This window comes from Mustela nivalis (assembly GCF_964662115.1).
Source record: "Mustela nivalis genome assembly, chromosome: 1".
Taxonomy (NCBI): domain Eukaryota; kingdom Metazoa; phylum Chordata; class Mammalia; order Carnivora; family Mustelidae; genus Mustela; species Mustela nivalis.
In genome coordinates this window covers 104,974,641-104,989,895 of record NC_139020.1, presented here as the reverse complement: position 1 = coordinate 104,989,895, position 15,255 = coordinate 104,974,641, and the positions used below count along the sequence as shown (strand labels likewise).

Genomic DNA, 15,255 nt, shown 5'->3' with positions numbered 1-15,255 from the left:
AGAGACAGGGAGAAGCAGGCTCCCCATCGAGCAGAAAGCCTGACGCAGGACTCGACCCCAGGACCCTGGGATCATGACCTGAGCTGAAGGCAGAGGCTTTAACCCACTGAGTCACACAGGCGCCCCTAGAAAACCCCTTTAAAGTACACAAATTTCCATTAAGTCTTCTGTACAGTTCTAAGAAATTCTAAAGAGTCATTGGGAGGTCATTTCCTCCCAGTAATTCAAATCACTGTCACACATCCTATTTTGAGTGCAGAAGAAACAAGTGCATTGTTAACTGCCCCTCCCTCAATGGCCCTCTACTAAGATACACCCCTTTAGTGGTTCTCAGCAGGAGGACCCTGGGAATGGCAGGTGCTCTGAACTGCTGTGATAACAATGTGTTCTGGCCACACAGAGGGCTTCACACTGCCTCACCTGGTCCTCTTCTTGTGAGGATAGCCTATTGGGAGATCATCTAAGTAGGGGGGTAGTTTGAGGCCCAAACATCAAGCAGCACCAAAAAAGTTCATCAACTCCCCCAATGTAATCAACTACAGAAGAGACAACACACTGCAACATGTTAGCAGGTAATATGCCATAAAATCTGGGTTCTGTTTCTTCCACTTATTTGCTATGTGACTTGGTATAAACCACTGTCTCTCTTAGCAATTCAGTTTACTTATGTGAAAAAGAGAACAGCAATACCTTCTCTGCCTTCTGCACAGGGTAGAGGTGAGAATTAAATGAGATACACCTTAAAATACCCTATGAATATAAATAATGTTTTTAAGTTCTTAAGAAAGCTAAGCAAAATTTATAGCTTAGTTTTTCTTTTTTCTTTATTTTTGGATACATTCAACTTTACCTGTACAAAGCATGGAACTCAAAACTGGAAAGGATTAATGTAATTTAGAAGGTGACATTTAGAATATATTTATCAGTCTTTGATTTTCTTTGACTTTCTATCTTTTCCCTGGTCTATCATTTTGTTTTATTTAATATGATCTTCCTTCTGGTTATAACTTAATATTCTGGCTTTTGTTTTCATTTTAAGAATTCTCAGAATGATTAGTCAGAAGCATATTTCTTGCCACCAAGAAAGGTACGTTATAAAATTTGTGTGGGATTCTCTCATATTCAGTAAATCTCTGAAATAAATAAACACTTCATTTCCTTAAAAGAAATGTGCATGACTCTACAACCACTCCACAAAAAGCTAGTTTAAAAAAAAATCCATGATACTTCAGCTTTTTTATATTTGTCTGATGAGTGACATTATATTCATTTACTTGTCTTCTCTGTCTCTAAGGATCTTGAGAGACTAAGGAAAAGAGAAAATGCTGCACTGGGTAGGCTTACATTTTAAATGACAGTAACAGCACTAAAGATGAGGAGATTCATCAGAAACTGCCGACTTTTTTTAAAGAGAGGAGAGGTTCTGTGGACTGAGAGTAGTTTTAGCAGAAATGTCCCCCTGCCCTCATCATTAGAATGGACTGGCTGACTCTCACATACTTCCTCAGTATCCTGAGCAATGCTCTATCTTCATTCAAGTCCAACTATTCTGCAACTGTCTTTTGGCTTATCCGTCTTCTTCCTCGAGCACAGGGATACATGTATATGTTTTTTATATCCTTGGCACGAAACAGTGTTTCTGGTTCACAGCAAGGACGTAATATTTAAATCCATAGATGTGTCTTTATCTTGAATTAAAGAAACTCATCAGGCTGGACAGCCAAGCCTGATGTCTGGGAGTCACTTTTAACCTCTCCCATCACCTACAACTTCATTTGAAGCCCTACATGATTTACTTCACAAACACATCCTGAACCCATCCATATCACTGCCACTTAATCCCCAACCTCACCATCTTCTGCCAAGACCCTTCACCTTCTAACTGGCCTAGGTGGTCTCTGTTCTCCATATGCTTTCTTTGCAGGTCCACTCCCTACATGATAAAACTAATTTTCTATATAAAATGAATCTGATAATGTTTTTTGGTGGAAAACTTTAATAATTCTCTAGGTTATCTAGAAGATAAAATATAATTTCTTAGCACTACACATAAGATAGTTCAGTATCAGAGTGCAAACTCTGGTTTCTAGGCCCTATACCTTTAACTCCTCCCTCATTCAGACCTTTTCTGGCCCACCTGAATGCTCCTCCCACCACTGCCCCCAGCATGTCAGGCTTCACAGACCTGGCCATTCTCTGGATATGCATGTTGTTTCATGCCTTCAAGTCTTTACATATACACAATCCTCTATTTAGAAAGCTATTCTCAATTTTCTGACTGGAAAGCTGGTGTCTATCACTCAAGACCCAGCCCAGGCATGTCTGGGAGCTCTTGCCAGCCTCAGACAGTCTCTCTCTCTCTCTCCTCTTGCTTCTATAACACTTTCTCCACGTGTCTGGTGTGGCACTTATAACCTTGCATGTTATGTAAGTGCTTCTTTCTTCCATAGGGAAAATTAAAGAAAAAGCTGCACTCTTATTTGCAAACCACAGCCTACCATCCTGTCGTACATGGTGAGGCCACAGTTAAGTGTTTAAATTAATAGATTCCATATCTTTGTCTCTCATGCCAGGTGCCCTCCACTCACTGCCTTGACTTTCCTCTTGCATAGTTACCCCCTCCTACAATTATGGGCACTTGAGGACTCTAGGTCATGCTTTATGTTGTTATTATCCTGTTCCCTACCCCTACAACTTGTGGCCCCAACAACAGTGAGCAAAACACACTATCAGCACCGCAATAATAGTGACAAGTGGAATACTATGTTCACTAAATCACACTTCAAATTGAGCATCTCAATATTCAACATTAATATAACTGTATTCTAGTTAAGATTTTCCAAGAAAGGGGTGCCTGGGTGGGTCAGAGGTTTAGGCCTCTGCCTTCGGCTCAGATTGGGTGGGATCTCAGGGTCCTGGGATTGAGCCCCGCGTCGGGCTCTCTGTTTGGCATGGAGCCTGCTTCCTTCTCTCTCTGCCTGCCTCTCTGCCCACTTGTGATCTCTGTCTGTCAAATAAATAAATAAAATCTTAAAAAAAAAAAAAGATTTTCCAAGAAAAATTCCAAATAGTCAGTATTAACCCAATTTGAGGATGACAAAAGTCTGAATAAATAATAAATAACATTAACCTCAAAGAGAATAGAGCTGTAGTTTCTATAGCAGAAAACAAAAAAAGAAAGGGGGGGTGGAATCTTCTATGGATTACTAATTCTAGATTAAGTACAGGGCATAGTTCTAAAAATGTTTTGGTGATGTTACTATTTATTATACATAAAGATGAACTCTTTCCAGATGCAGAGATCATCACACAACTGCTTCCAAATATAGATACACACATACCATGTGTAGAAAATGCTTAAACGGCAACTATCTGTTGAGGAAATTACTACAAAGTTCTTAAGTGAATATGCAATAATTGTCTCTCCACTAGATGCTTCTTCCCAATGTATTTTTGCAATATTTACCTGAAGTTTTTTAATGACTGTTTCAATCTGTTCAGAAAAGTGAATAGCAACCAGCTCTGCAGCTTTACAAGGCCTCAGGGATACAAGTTCCTAAAGTGAAAGGAAAAGATAAAATGATCTTTTATGTTAAGTTTAAATAGACTTTCCATAGATGTGAAGCATAATTACCTACTTCAGTATTTTCATGAGCTTCTACACTACACTTCAGAAGACCTCAATATAAGGTCCCAATTTAAAGGCACATTACAAGTGAACAAAATTAGAAATATGCCAGGTAAAACATTAGATTTTGATATAAAAGGTAATTCATGCTTAGAAAATGAAAGCACTAAAACTCTGGATTTAAGCCTTGATATCTACAGGATAAACAGAAGGAACAAGAGCTTTCCCAAATTTCCTGTCAGTGAATTTCACCCTTGAGCTTAAAGTAATAACTGAAGCAAAGAAAAAAAAAAGGGGATAGTTGCAATTTTTGCAGCTAAGAATTTGAAAACTTTACTCCTAATGGCTGGTAGATTTTGAAATAAGGAGTGTCTTAAAACATTTTAAGGTTACAAGTCTTAAATGAGACAAAGAAATTGACAACTGTTTATTTACCACTGTTAATAAGATCTATTTCTATTAAATTTAAGACTTCCAACCTGCCCTCTCCTTGAACTTTCCTAGACATTACTGATACTTATCTTCCTGAAACTCTCTTCTAACTTGGTTTCTGTGGCCTACTCTTCTAACCTTCCCACTGTATGTTTACATCGCAAAAATGCAAAGACCAACACCACATCAATGTGGCATATTCTCAATTAAAAATGAGACAAGTTATTGTGACTGCAACATTGATGATATATCTAATATTTCTGTGTAGTACCTGTTCTTTAATAATAGTGAGCAGACACAAGTAATTATAGTTTAGACTACTTTTATATAATACGTATCAAAATAGAGAAGGCACAACTAATGAACAACACAAATGAAAGGGGGATATTATTACTGATCTGAAGGTATTAAAAAGAAATTATTACGAATTTATATCAAGAACTTGAAAATTCAGACAAAATGGATAAAAGTTCCTAGAAAAAATTGTTTAATAAACTGACTTAACAGGGGCGCCTGGGTGGCTCAGTGGTTTAAAGCCTCTGCCTTCAGCTCAGGTTATGATCCTAGGGTCCTGGGATCGAGCCCCACATTGGCCTCTCTGCTCAGCGGGGAGACTGCTTCCTCCTCTCTCTCTGCCTGTCTCTCTGCCTATCTATGATCTCTGTCTGTCAAATAAATAAATAAAATCTTAAAACAAACAAACAAACAAATAAATAAATAAACTGACTTAACAATTAGAAAGACCTACATTGATTTGTAATCACTAAGGAAATGAATGAATACTCAAAAATCATTCCATATGGAAAACTCCAGGCCCAAAGAGCTTCACTGGTAAGTTTTAGCAACCATTTAAGGAAGAAATAATGCCAACATTAATTAACCTCTTACAGAGAACAGGAAACAAAACAAAACAAAACAAAAACTTCAGCTCATTTTATGAGACTAGCACATTTTTTGACACCTAAATTCAAGAGGGCAAAAAAGGATAACTATAGATAAGTCTTAATCATAAACATTGATACAAATATCCTAAATAAAAACAAAGTCCAACAATATTTGAAAAGGATACTATCAGGATCAAGTTACATTTATCCACAGAATTCAAGGCTGGTTTCATACCAATAAGATTCACGATAACTATATACTAAGAAAGAAAAGATGAAAAAACTCATTTATGAAAAAACTGTTAATATACCAGAAACAGAAGCCTTCCATAAAAATCCTTATAATAAACGTACTTATGTTGGAAATAAAAATTAAAAACAAACCATTAACAATAGCACTGTTACCATAAAAATATAAAATTATAACAGTTAATCTAATGAAGAATAGAGACCTATTTTCTCTATAGAGAAAGTTGCAAACCTTTACAGAAGCTCTTGAATAAAGGCTTATAACCACAAGGTCATAGACTGGAAGACTCAATATTGTAAAGATGTCAATTAAATTTAAAATAACAGAGATTTAGTGCAATCCCTGTCACTATCATAAGGATAAAATAATTTTTTTTTGGTAGAACCTGACCAGTTAATAATAAAATATATTTAGAAGTACAGAAGGTTGACAGGCAGGGAGAATGGCAAAGTAAGAGGACCCTAAGCTTACCATTTCCTACCAATACAACTAGATAACACCTACACACCTACATTAGTGCAAATTACCCAGAAAATGACCTAAAGACTGGCAGAACAAACTCTCCACAGCTAAATATAGGGAAGAGACCCCAATGAAGCAGGTAGGAAAGGTAGAGACACACTAGGGAGCTAAATGGACTAACAGGACTGTCCACAGGAGGGATGGACACCTCAGGCACAGAGAGGGAAAACAGACTCTTGCATCAGGGAGCCTGCATGGGAAGATGAATCCCCATAACATGGCTTTGAAACCAAATCAGGAAAAGATATGCAAAAAATAAAGAACAAAGAATCCAATTATACCACAAAGCCAACAACAAACGATGAAAGAAGAGAGCATGAGAGAAAGGAACAGAGGAAAATTACAAAAGCTTTAGTAACAAAATGGCAGTTAAGTACAGACCTATCAATAATTACTTTGAATGCAAAGGGACTAAATTCTTAGTAACAAAATGGCAGTTAAGTACAGACCTACCAATAATTACTTTGAATGCAAAGGGACTAAATGCTCCAATCAAAAGATACACGGTGGTGCAGAGCCCAACACAGGGGTCGATCTCTGAACCTGAGACCATGGTCTGAGCCAAAATCAAGAGTCAAATGCTCAACTGACTGAGCCACCCAGGTGCCTCAAAATGAAAAACATTTTTTAAAAATCTAAAGAAACATGTTTTCTCTATATTGGAAAAATCACTGAAACTAGAGATTCTTTACCCGGAATCCACAGACCCAATCTAAGAAGAGCTTTTAGGAGGTTTGTGGATCCTTGAGATTGTAAACAAAACTATGTAGCTTGTGTACATGCACAGTATATGAACAATATATGGATCCAAATCTTTCATTAGATTCTCACAGGAGTTCTATAATCCCTCAAGTGTTAAGAACCACTAATCTATGCACTGTGTCTACTGTCAGAAAATTCTGAGGACCTTTCCCTCTATACAATGAATTTATTCACATTACTGAAGCCATGGAAGTTCTTCAACAAAAAGCCTATGTATTTGTAATTGTAGCCTTAAGAAATACTATAAAGTTCAAGGTAAAAATATGTGCGGATGTGGGGGAAATAACCCGTAGAAGTAATGTTGCGCAGTAAAAAATACTTCTTGTTTCTCCAGTATGAGTTTTCTGCTGCATGATTTGTTTACTCATTGATTAATTCATCACGAGGCACAGCTTCATTTTCAGGTATCTGGAGCCCATGTGCTCAAACCACTGCGTAATGCAGATGAAGTGAAATGAAGAAGAAGCCATAATGCAACTATGAACACAAAGGGAATGATGAAAGGAAAAAGAACACAAAATGATTAAAGAAAAAAGATAATGTATACAGAGAAAGATTTTCTTGGATTCTTCCCACATCTTGAAGATGTATTCAATTTTTTGTTAGCAGGAATAGGGTAACATTAAGTAACATGTATGTTCTCAATCCTACAGATGAAAAAAGCATAGCAATTACTTCAGACCACATACCTGGTGACTGACTGCCCCACCGTTCACACCACATGTTTCACGTAAGATGCTGTGCACATTTCCCATCTCTCTAAACTTTATGACTGTCAGGAACCCGAACAAAGAATTCACATCACAAGCAACGTTTCCTCAAAGTTTCTGAGCTCATCCTTTCTTATCAATTTCCTTATGTATAACAATTTTTTAAAGATACTGAATAATCAAAATGGATAAAAGACCTCAACGTGAGACAGGAATCCATCAGAATCCTGGAGGAGAACATAGGCAGTAGCCTCTTCGATATCAGCTACCCCAACTTCTTTCAAGATATGTCTCCAAGGCAAAGGAAACAAAAGCGAAAATGAACTTCTGGGACTTCATCAAGATCAAAAGCTTCTGCACAGCAAAGAAATAGTCAACAAAACCAAGAGGCAACTCACGGAATGGGAGAAGATATTTGCAAATGACAGTACAGACAAAAGGTTGATATCCAGGATCTATAAAGAACTTCTCAAACTCAACACACACAAAACAGTCAAAAAATGGGCAGAAGACATGAACAGACACTTCTCCAATGAAGACATACAAATGGCTATCAGACACATGAAAAAATGTTCATCATCACTAGCCATCAGGGAGATTCAAATTAAAACCACATTGAGATACCACCCTACATCAGTTAGAATGGCCAAAATTAGCAAGACAGGAAACAATGTGTGCTGGAGAGGATGTGGAGAAAGGGGAACCCTCTTACACTGTTGGTGGGAATGAAAGTTGGTACAGCCAACTTTGGAGAACAGTGTGGAGATTCCTTAAGAAATTAAAAATAGAGGGGCGCCTGGGTGGCTCAGTGGGTTAAGCCGCTGCCTTCAGCTCAGGTCATGATCTCGGGGTCCTGGGATCGAGTCCCGCATCGGGCTCTCTGCTCGGCAGGGAGCCTGCTTCCTCCTCTCTCTCTCTGCCTGCCTCTCTGCCTACTTGTGATCTCTCTCTGTCAAATAAATAAATAAAATCTTAAAAAAAAAAAAAAAAGAAATTAAAAATAGAGCTTCCCTATGACCCTGCAATTGCACTACTGGGTATTTACCCCAAAGACACTAATGTAGTGAAAAGAAGGGCCATCTGTACCTCAATTTTTAAAGCAGCAATGGCCATGGTCGCCAAACTATAGAAAGAACCGAAATGCCCTTCAACAGAAGAGTGGAAAAGGAAGATGTGGCCCATATACACTATGGAGTATTATGCCTCCATCAGAAAGGATGAATACCCAACTTCTGTATCAACATGGACAGGACTGGAAGAGATTATGCTGAGTGAAATAAGTCAAGCAAAGAGAGTCAATTATCATATGGTTTCACTTATTTGTGGAGCATAACAAATAGCATGGAGGACATGGGGAGTTAGAGAGGAGAAGGGAGTTGGGGTAAATTGGAAGGGGAGGTGAACCATGAGAGACTATGGACTCTGAAAAACAATCTGAGGGGTGTGAAGTGGCAGGGAGGTAGGAGGTTGGGGTACCAGGTGGTGGGTATTATAGAGGGCATGGATCGCATGGAGCACTGGGTGTGGTGAAAAAATAATGAATACTGTTATGCTGAAAATAAATAAATAAATAAATAAACAAAACAAACAAACAAAAAAAGAAATAAGTCAAGCAAAGAGAGTCCATTATCATATGGTTTCACTTATTTGTGGAGCATAACAAATAACATGGAGGACATGGGGAGATGGAGAGGAGAAGGGAGTTGAGGGAAGTTGGAGGGGGAGATGAACCATGAGAGACTATGGACTCTGAAAAGCAATCTGAGGGTTTTGAAGGGGTGGGGGGTGGGAGGTTGGGGGAGCCAGGTAGTGGGTATTAGGGAGGGCAAGTATTGCATGGAGCACTGGGTGTGGTACATAAACAACGAATTCTGTTACGCTGAAATTAAAAAAAAAAAAAAGATACTGAATAATCATGTATCTTTCACTATAGCACTCAACCTATCACCAGAAGTTCCTCTACCCGCAGCGGATCCATGCTACAAGAAGAAAAGCTATAGATTTGTTATCTCCAAAGCAGTATTACCTCGGCATCTTTCATTATACTTTTGTTTTTTTTAATTATCAGTGATCCATTAAACAGAATAGATTTAAAAAAACCCCGCTAACTCTGTTGATTTTTGAGATGCAGCGTACATGATGAAGCTAAGGAAACTAATTGGAGGACTGATTCTGGGGCCCCTCCTAAGAATGCACTGTGACCACATGTTCATCACACATGCATTAGTCTCTCCATTTAGGTATCTATAAGCTTGTTTTCTAAAAAGTTCTTGCTCCAAAGTCAATTCCTGTATTCTTGTATATCATAGCATGTACAAACAAAATGAGAATCACCACTCTGTTACATAAGAGAGAGAAATACATCGGAGAGAACGACGCATTAGAGGACTGTTTGTAAAATTCCACTGGGTGACTGGGGGGAATGGCTCCCTATCCCATTTCAGGGAGAACGACCAATACTATTCTCAGAGTCATTCTAAGGTTCTAAAAACCCACAATATTCCAGCTTGTTGTCCGGCTGATTGAACTTGGGTTATTTTCAGAAGTCGTGATAGAATACATTGTATTATGACATGGACTTTATGAATATGAATACAAGGTGAAATAAATAATCTGAAAAAGATGTTAATCCTCAAGTCGATCAACTTTATATGACACTGGGTGTTACTTAGCGTATACTTGATTTGGGTCATATCCATACAAATGGAGAAGTTTCAAAAGTTTTAATTGAATCAGCACCTCTATATGATCCATAGCTTTCTGCCATACAGACTGCTTCTCCTCTGCACTGTGTCCAGGAATGGATAAGATATTGTGAATGTAGTTAAAGACTTCTTCCTGAAGAACACAAGACAATGCAACTTATTCATTCATTCACTCAAGCAATAGTCAATCACTATCCACTATCTGTAACAGTCTTGGTAAGTATCTACTATTTGGAGATGGTAAGCCACTTGTAGATAGTTAAATTGCTGGAAAACTGACACTAAAGAGAATGAATTTAATGTTTAGGGTAGACTCTTGGAAGTTGCAAATCCACTCCAATTAATTTTGATCTCAATTCGTTAACCAAATGAGGGAATATCATATACTTTTATCTTTGGTGGAACCTATCTACATTCCTAATTTCATCTCACATCATGCCCTTCTCTATTATCCTTGTCCCTATCCTGAAATACTTTGCTGCTGGCTTTTGCTTGACTGGCTTCATCTCAAATTCCAAAACCCAGTCTCTATGTCACCTCCTCCGAGATTCCTTCCCTGGCTTCTCTGTAGAAGTCAGTTTCCCCAATATCTTCCCAAGTTGCGCCCATTTTCTCCTCTCAAGCACTCATCACATCTATAATTAAGTATCTGGTTTCCTTACTGTCAGTCTCCATCACTAGATTGTAAGTTCTAAAGTTGCAGCAACTAGACCTATTTTAATGATCAGTGTATACTGGGCTAATAGTAAGTACTTGATAAAAACCTGGTGAATAAATGAACAACAACAACAACAACAAAAACAAACCCAACATTGAATCAGCAAACAGATGTCCCAACATTTCTCCTGAATAGTTATACCTACTTAATAGTTATGTCTACCTAATAAGGGGAGGAGAGGACTGAGTAAGAAAAAAAGGGTAAAGCAGTCTCATAACTCACCTCCCTTAGAGGGTCACGTAAGTAGCAATCAATTATTTTGTCATATTGGTGTTCTCGTTCATACATAAACTCACAAATTTGATAGCTATAACATAAAAGGGAAAATTTCAGAGTACCAAATAGACAGGCGGTTATTAGCTTATTGTTTCAAGAGCTTGCTCACAGAGGTTAGTGTCAAGAAAAATGAATATAGTAGATGTTATTTCTACTGTGAAATGAAGTTACAGTATTTAAGGGACAGGAGTGGCTGCCATTCCTCTAAATACACATTTAAAATGCTGCTGAATATGAATACTATATGTTAGAAGAAATTTCAAAGCTGGGTACAAAATAAATGTTAAAGCAACAATGTGTCACATAAAACCAGTTAATATATTAGTCATCAATTAAACTATATAAACTATTTCTCTGTTGAATTAAATATGGCAAATGAAATAGTCAACAAATGAGATAAATGTTAACATAATGTATCTTATTTGTTATCTCAAATTCTGCACTGTTTAGAATATGTTTGAATAAGGTTACACAAAAATCTATAAAACAATGGAAATTTTAAGTAAAGAAAAACTAAACTAGTAAATCATAAGACTTCATTTTCATACTAAAACAAATGCACAAGCACTTCAAATTTACTCAGTGTTAATTTACGCAAATGTAACTTAATTTCTAGACTTGAAAGACCAGAACTTTTGCATTTAGGCTTTCTGCTGTTATTTATATAGCTTTCTTAATCAAGGATTGGCAATGCATCAACTGGGCCTCCAGGTAGAGAAGTCTAACTTAGGATATGGGAACTAACGTATACGTTGAAAACAACTTACAATTCTGCTTTCTCTGCCATCCGGATGAGCCGACTCTCTTCAAACTGAACTATGCCTCCAGCCTGCAGCAATTCTAAAAGGACCTGAACATTTCAAATAAACACTTTGGAATCAACTTTTATTTACTAGCTCTGTAAGAGTCCACTCAGCTACACAAACTGTAACTTTTTTTTTTGGTTGGTCATATTACTTGAAGTTTTGGCTTGGCTTTCCCATGTATGAGGTACCAGAAGACTACCATCATAATGTTAGTGATACTGTAATTAAGTCTCACAAAAAGATAAATGGCTCTATTTTTCAAACATGGAAGGAATGTCATAGTGTTTATAAATAAAGTCTTATTAGACTATCTAATTAACCCTCCACTAAGCCAAAAATGTCCATGTATTTATCTGGTGCTTTAATAGCTCATGGTTCTTTAAAATCTAGTGTCCACAGGCAGTATCCATGTTTACATGTTAATTTCTCTAATTAAACACTGGGGTTTCTCATGGCAGCATTACTCACAAGAGGCAAATGGTGGAAACAACCCAAATGTCCTTTAATGGACAAATGGATGTACAAAATATGGTATATGCATAAATGGAATATTATTCAGTCTTAAAAGGGAATGAAATCTGACACCTGCTAGAAGATGGATGAACCTTAAAAACATGCTAAGCAAAATAAGCCAGTCACAAAAGGACAAATACTGTGTGATTCCATTCATATGAAGTACCCAAAGTAGTCAAATTCAAAGTAGCCAAATTCGAAAGTGGAATGGTAGCTGTCAAGGGCTGAAAAAGGTGGTATTGGGGAGTTATGGTTTAATGGGTACAGAGTCTCAGTTCAGGAAGATAAAGTTCTGAAGATAGGCGGTGATGATGGTTATACAACAATGACACAGACTTCAAGCCACTGAATTACATACTTAAAGTGGTTAAAATCAATTTTATGGTATATATATTTTACCATAAAAACAAACACACCCTGGAGTTCATATAATTAATCCTTACCACACCAAGTAGATGAATAAAAAAGTGACTAGGATGTTGAGACTGAATCATTAATATTTTTAAATAAACCTTAAAATAGAATAGAATCATTACATAGTCAATAGGACAATGTGAGAAAGCTTTCTCTTATACTTAAGTTCAAGATCCAAAGGAACATGACCCTTCCAGAACTTTAGGAAAGCATTCAACAAAGTACTTTTCTAACACAGGAAACTGATTAACTCTTAAGTTAAACAAAGACAAAAAGGGGGAGAAGAAATGAAACCTATCTCTATTTTACTTTTCAGAACCCTAATTTGGTCCATTTTGAGCACTGTAATGTACTGTTAGACAGAACCATGGAGTGAACCCATCTCCTGGGAGCCTCAATTTGGAATAACATAATAGAAATGCCATTGCTGGAGCCAGTCTTACCAACTCAACAGAGCTGACTGTTACATTTTCAGGAATTGTGTATGCCAGTTGTTAAGCACAGCAACTGTTACAAAATTAAATTATATAAACTTATAATACACTAAATTTTAAAAAGTAATTAACATTCAAAACTTACCACTTCCCAATTATTTTACTACATTTTACTATGCATGCTCTTGGGGTTAGTTACTGCATCTGTATGGTGGAAATATTATATAAGGGGATGGTACTATGCATCTCTTCCCAGTTCTATGTTTAAAACATCATTTTGGTAGGCTGAAATCAGCCATAGAGATCCGTACTTACACTAGGGAAATTAGCAAATGCTGTAAAAATCAGGTGTTACTGTATCTTTAAGGGATGTAAAACAAATAAAAACAAAAGCCCACATGCCCTCCAAAGCCTAAAATATTTACTCTTTGGCCCTTTACAAAAAAAAAAAAAAAAAAATTTTAAAAATTTGCCAATCCCTGGAAAAGAGAGTGATGGAAATAAGGCAATCAAACTTAAAAGTATGCATGTCAGAATCATTATACTGTGCATAGCACAAAAAACTAAGTCATTATTTTTCCAGTATTCAAGAGCTGAGCACAGAAGTCACTTCGCTGATAGATCTGTGGGTTCTGTCACGCTTTCACTGTTGTGTCTTCATTTTATTCACTTAAATATTGAAAATATCAACCAACATTTGTATCAGAACTACACCTGGGGAACCAGATGTTAAAATTTTATCAGCATACCACCAGAAAACACACAAAAACACTGCAGACACCAATTTTTATACATAACACATGACACAAGAGTGCTAGATTAGAAGGGACGGAAGGGGTTCTGATCTTAGTTGTGAACTTGAGCAATTTACTGTATCAATTTTCTTATTTCTCAAATGAGTTGAGAAAAAACCTGGATAGTCTCAAAGGGGACTTCCAAAAGTACAGCACTACTATATGAGGATTACTTTTCAGTTTGACTTTTACATTTAGATTTGATTTTTATTTCTGTGTAATTTAGTTTTTTATATTAAAAGTGCTTATCATTTTATATAGTAACACCACACATACCATCATTCACTTTTCCTGCCAAGAGAGAAATGGGGCAAAGTGAGGGGGTCCACATTATTAGCTGTATTCAATATAATTTGAGATAACCAAAATGTTATCAGTCATTCTCTCTCCTAAGCTTGTCTGCAGCAGTCACTGGGACACAGCTGTGCAGGCAAAAGGGTCACCTTGCTATCCTCTGTTCTTTTTTTTTTTTTTTTTTTTAAAGATTTCATTTATTTATTTGACAGAGAGATCACAAGTAGGCAGAGAGGCAGGCAGAGAGAGAGAGGAGGAGGAAGCAGGCTCCCCGCTGAGCAGAGAGCCTGACACGGGACTCGATCCCAGGACCCTGAGATCATGACCTGAGCCGAAGGCAGCGGCTTAACCCACTGAGCCACCCAGGCGCCCCTATCCTCTGTTCTTTATCCGAGTCTCAACATTCCAGCTGTTGGGCACTATTACAATAAAAAGAAGGCCAGCATAGCCCTGCAAGTACTTATATTTTGTAGCTTGCTTACCTGACAGACTCTGGCCATCAATTTTAAATAGGCTCTGTTGGGGCGCCTGGGTGGCTCAGTGGGTTAAAGCCTCTGCCTTTGGCTCAGGTCATGATCCCAGGGTCCTGGGATCAAGCCCTGCATCAGGCTCCCTCCTGCCTCCACCCCACCCCCTGCCTGCCTCTCTGCCTACTTGTGATCTCTGTCTGTCAAATAAATTAAAAAAAAAAAAAAAGACAGCTGCAAAGGCTTCTATCCTTTAAAAAAAAAAAGTAGGCTCTCTTCATGCTCACAGTTATAGTGGGGTAATCTTTGAAGGCTACTCCTGGGAGAGACACTCAAAGTGACTTAACTAGAAAGAAGTAGTAACCAAACAGTTATAATCTCTTAGTGATTAGTGGAGCGACAGATGGGATTCTAGTCTCCAGAAATGTTTACCCCTAATGCAGGGGGGCTATAGGACACTCCCTAAAGTTGGATGTCCCAATACTCAGGAGCCTGCAGCCTTTCTGGTTCAGAGCCACAGCAGCTAGGGTAGTTATCAGATAAATGGCCCAGGCAGAAAGCAGAACACAACAGGTGCCAACTGCTGTGACTTCATAGAGAAGGATGAGTAACTCTTTTTGATGTCATGGTGAATGCAGACAAGTCC

At 37.6% G+C, this 15,255-nt stretch overlaps 1 protein-coding gene across 3 annotated transcripts in view; it reads right to left on the bottom strand.

The window, feature by feature from the left end:
* Positions 1-15,255, bottom strand: part of VPS8 (VPS8 subunit of CORVET complex) — a 246,408-nt gene that overhangs the window by 98,084 nt on the left and 133,069 nt on the right. For all 3 annotated transcript variants that reach the window (XM_082693431.1, XM_082693433.1, XM_082693432.1), the window contains exons 31-34: positions 11,655-11,737; positions 10,834-10,918; positions 9,928-10,026; positions 3,467-3,556 (exon numbers count right to left, since the gene is read on the bottom strand). In XM_082693431.1, coding sequence (XP_082549557.1) covers positions 3,467-3,556; positions 9,928-10,026; positions 10,834-10,918; positions 11,655-11,737 — 357 coding nt within the window. The remainder of the gene's footprint in view (positions 1-3,466; positions 3,557-9,927; positions 10,027-10,833; positions 10,919-11,654; positions 11,738-15,255) is intronic.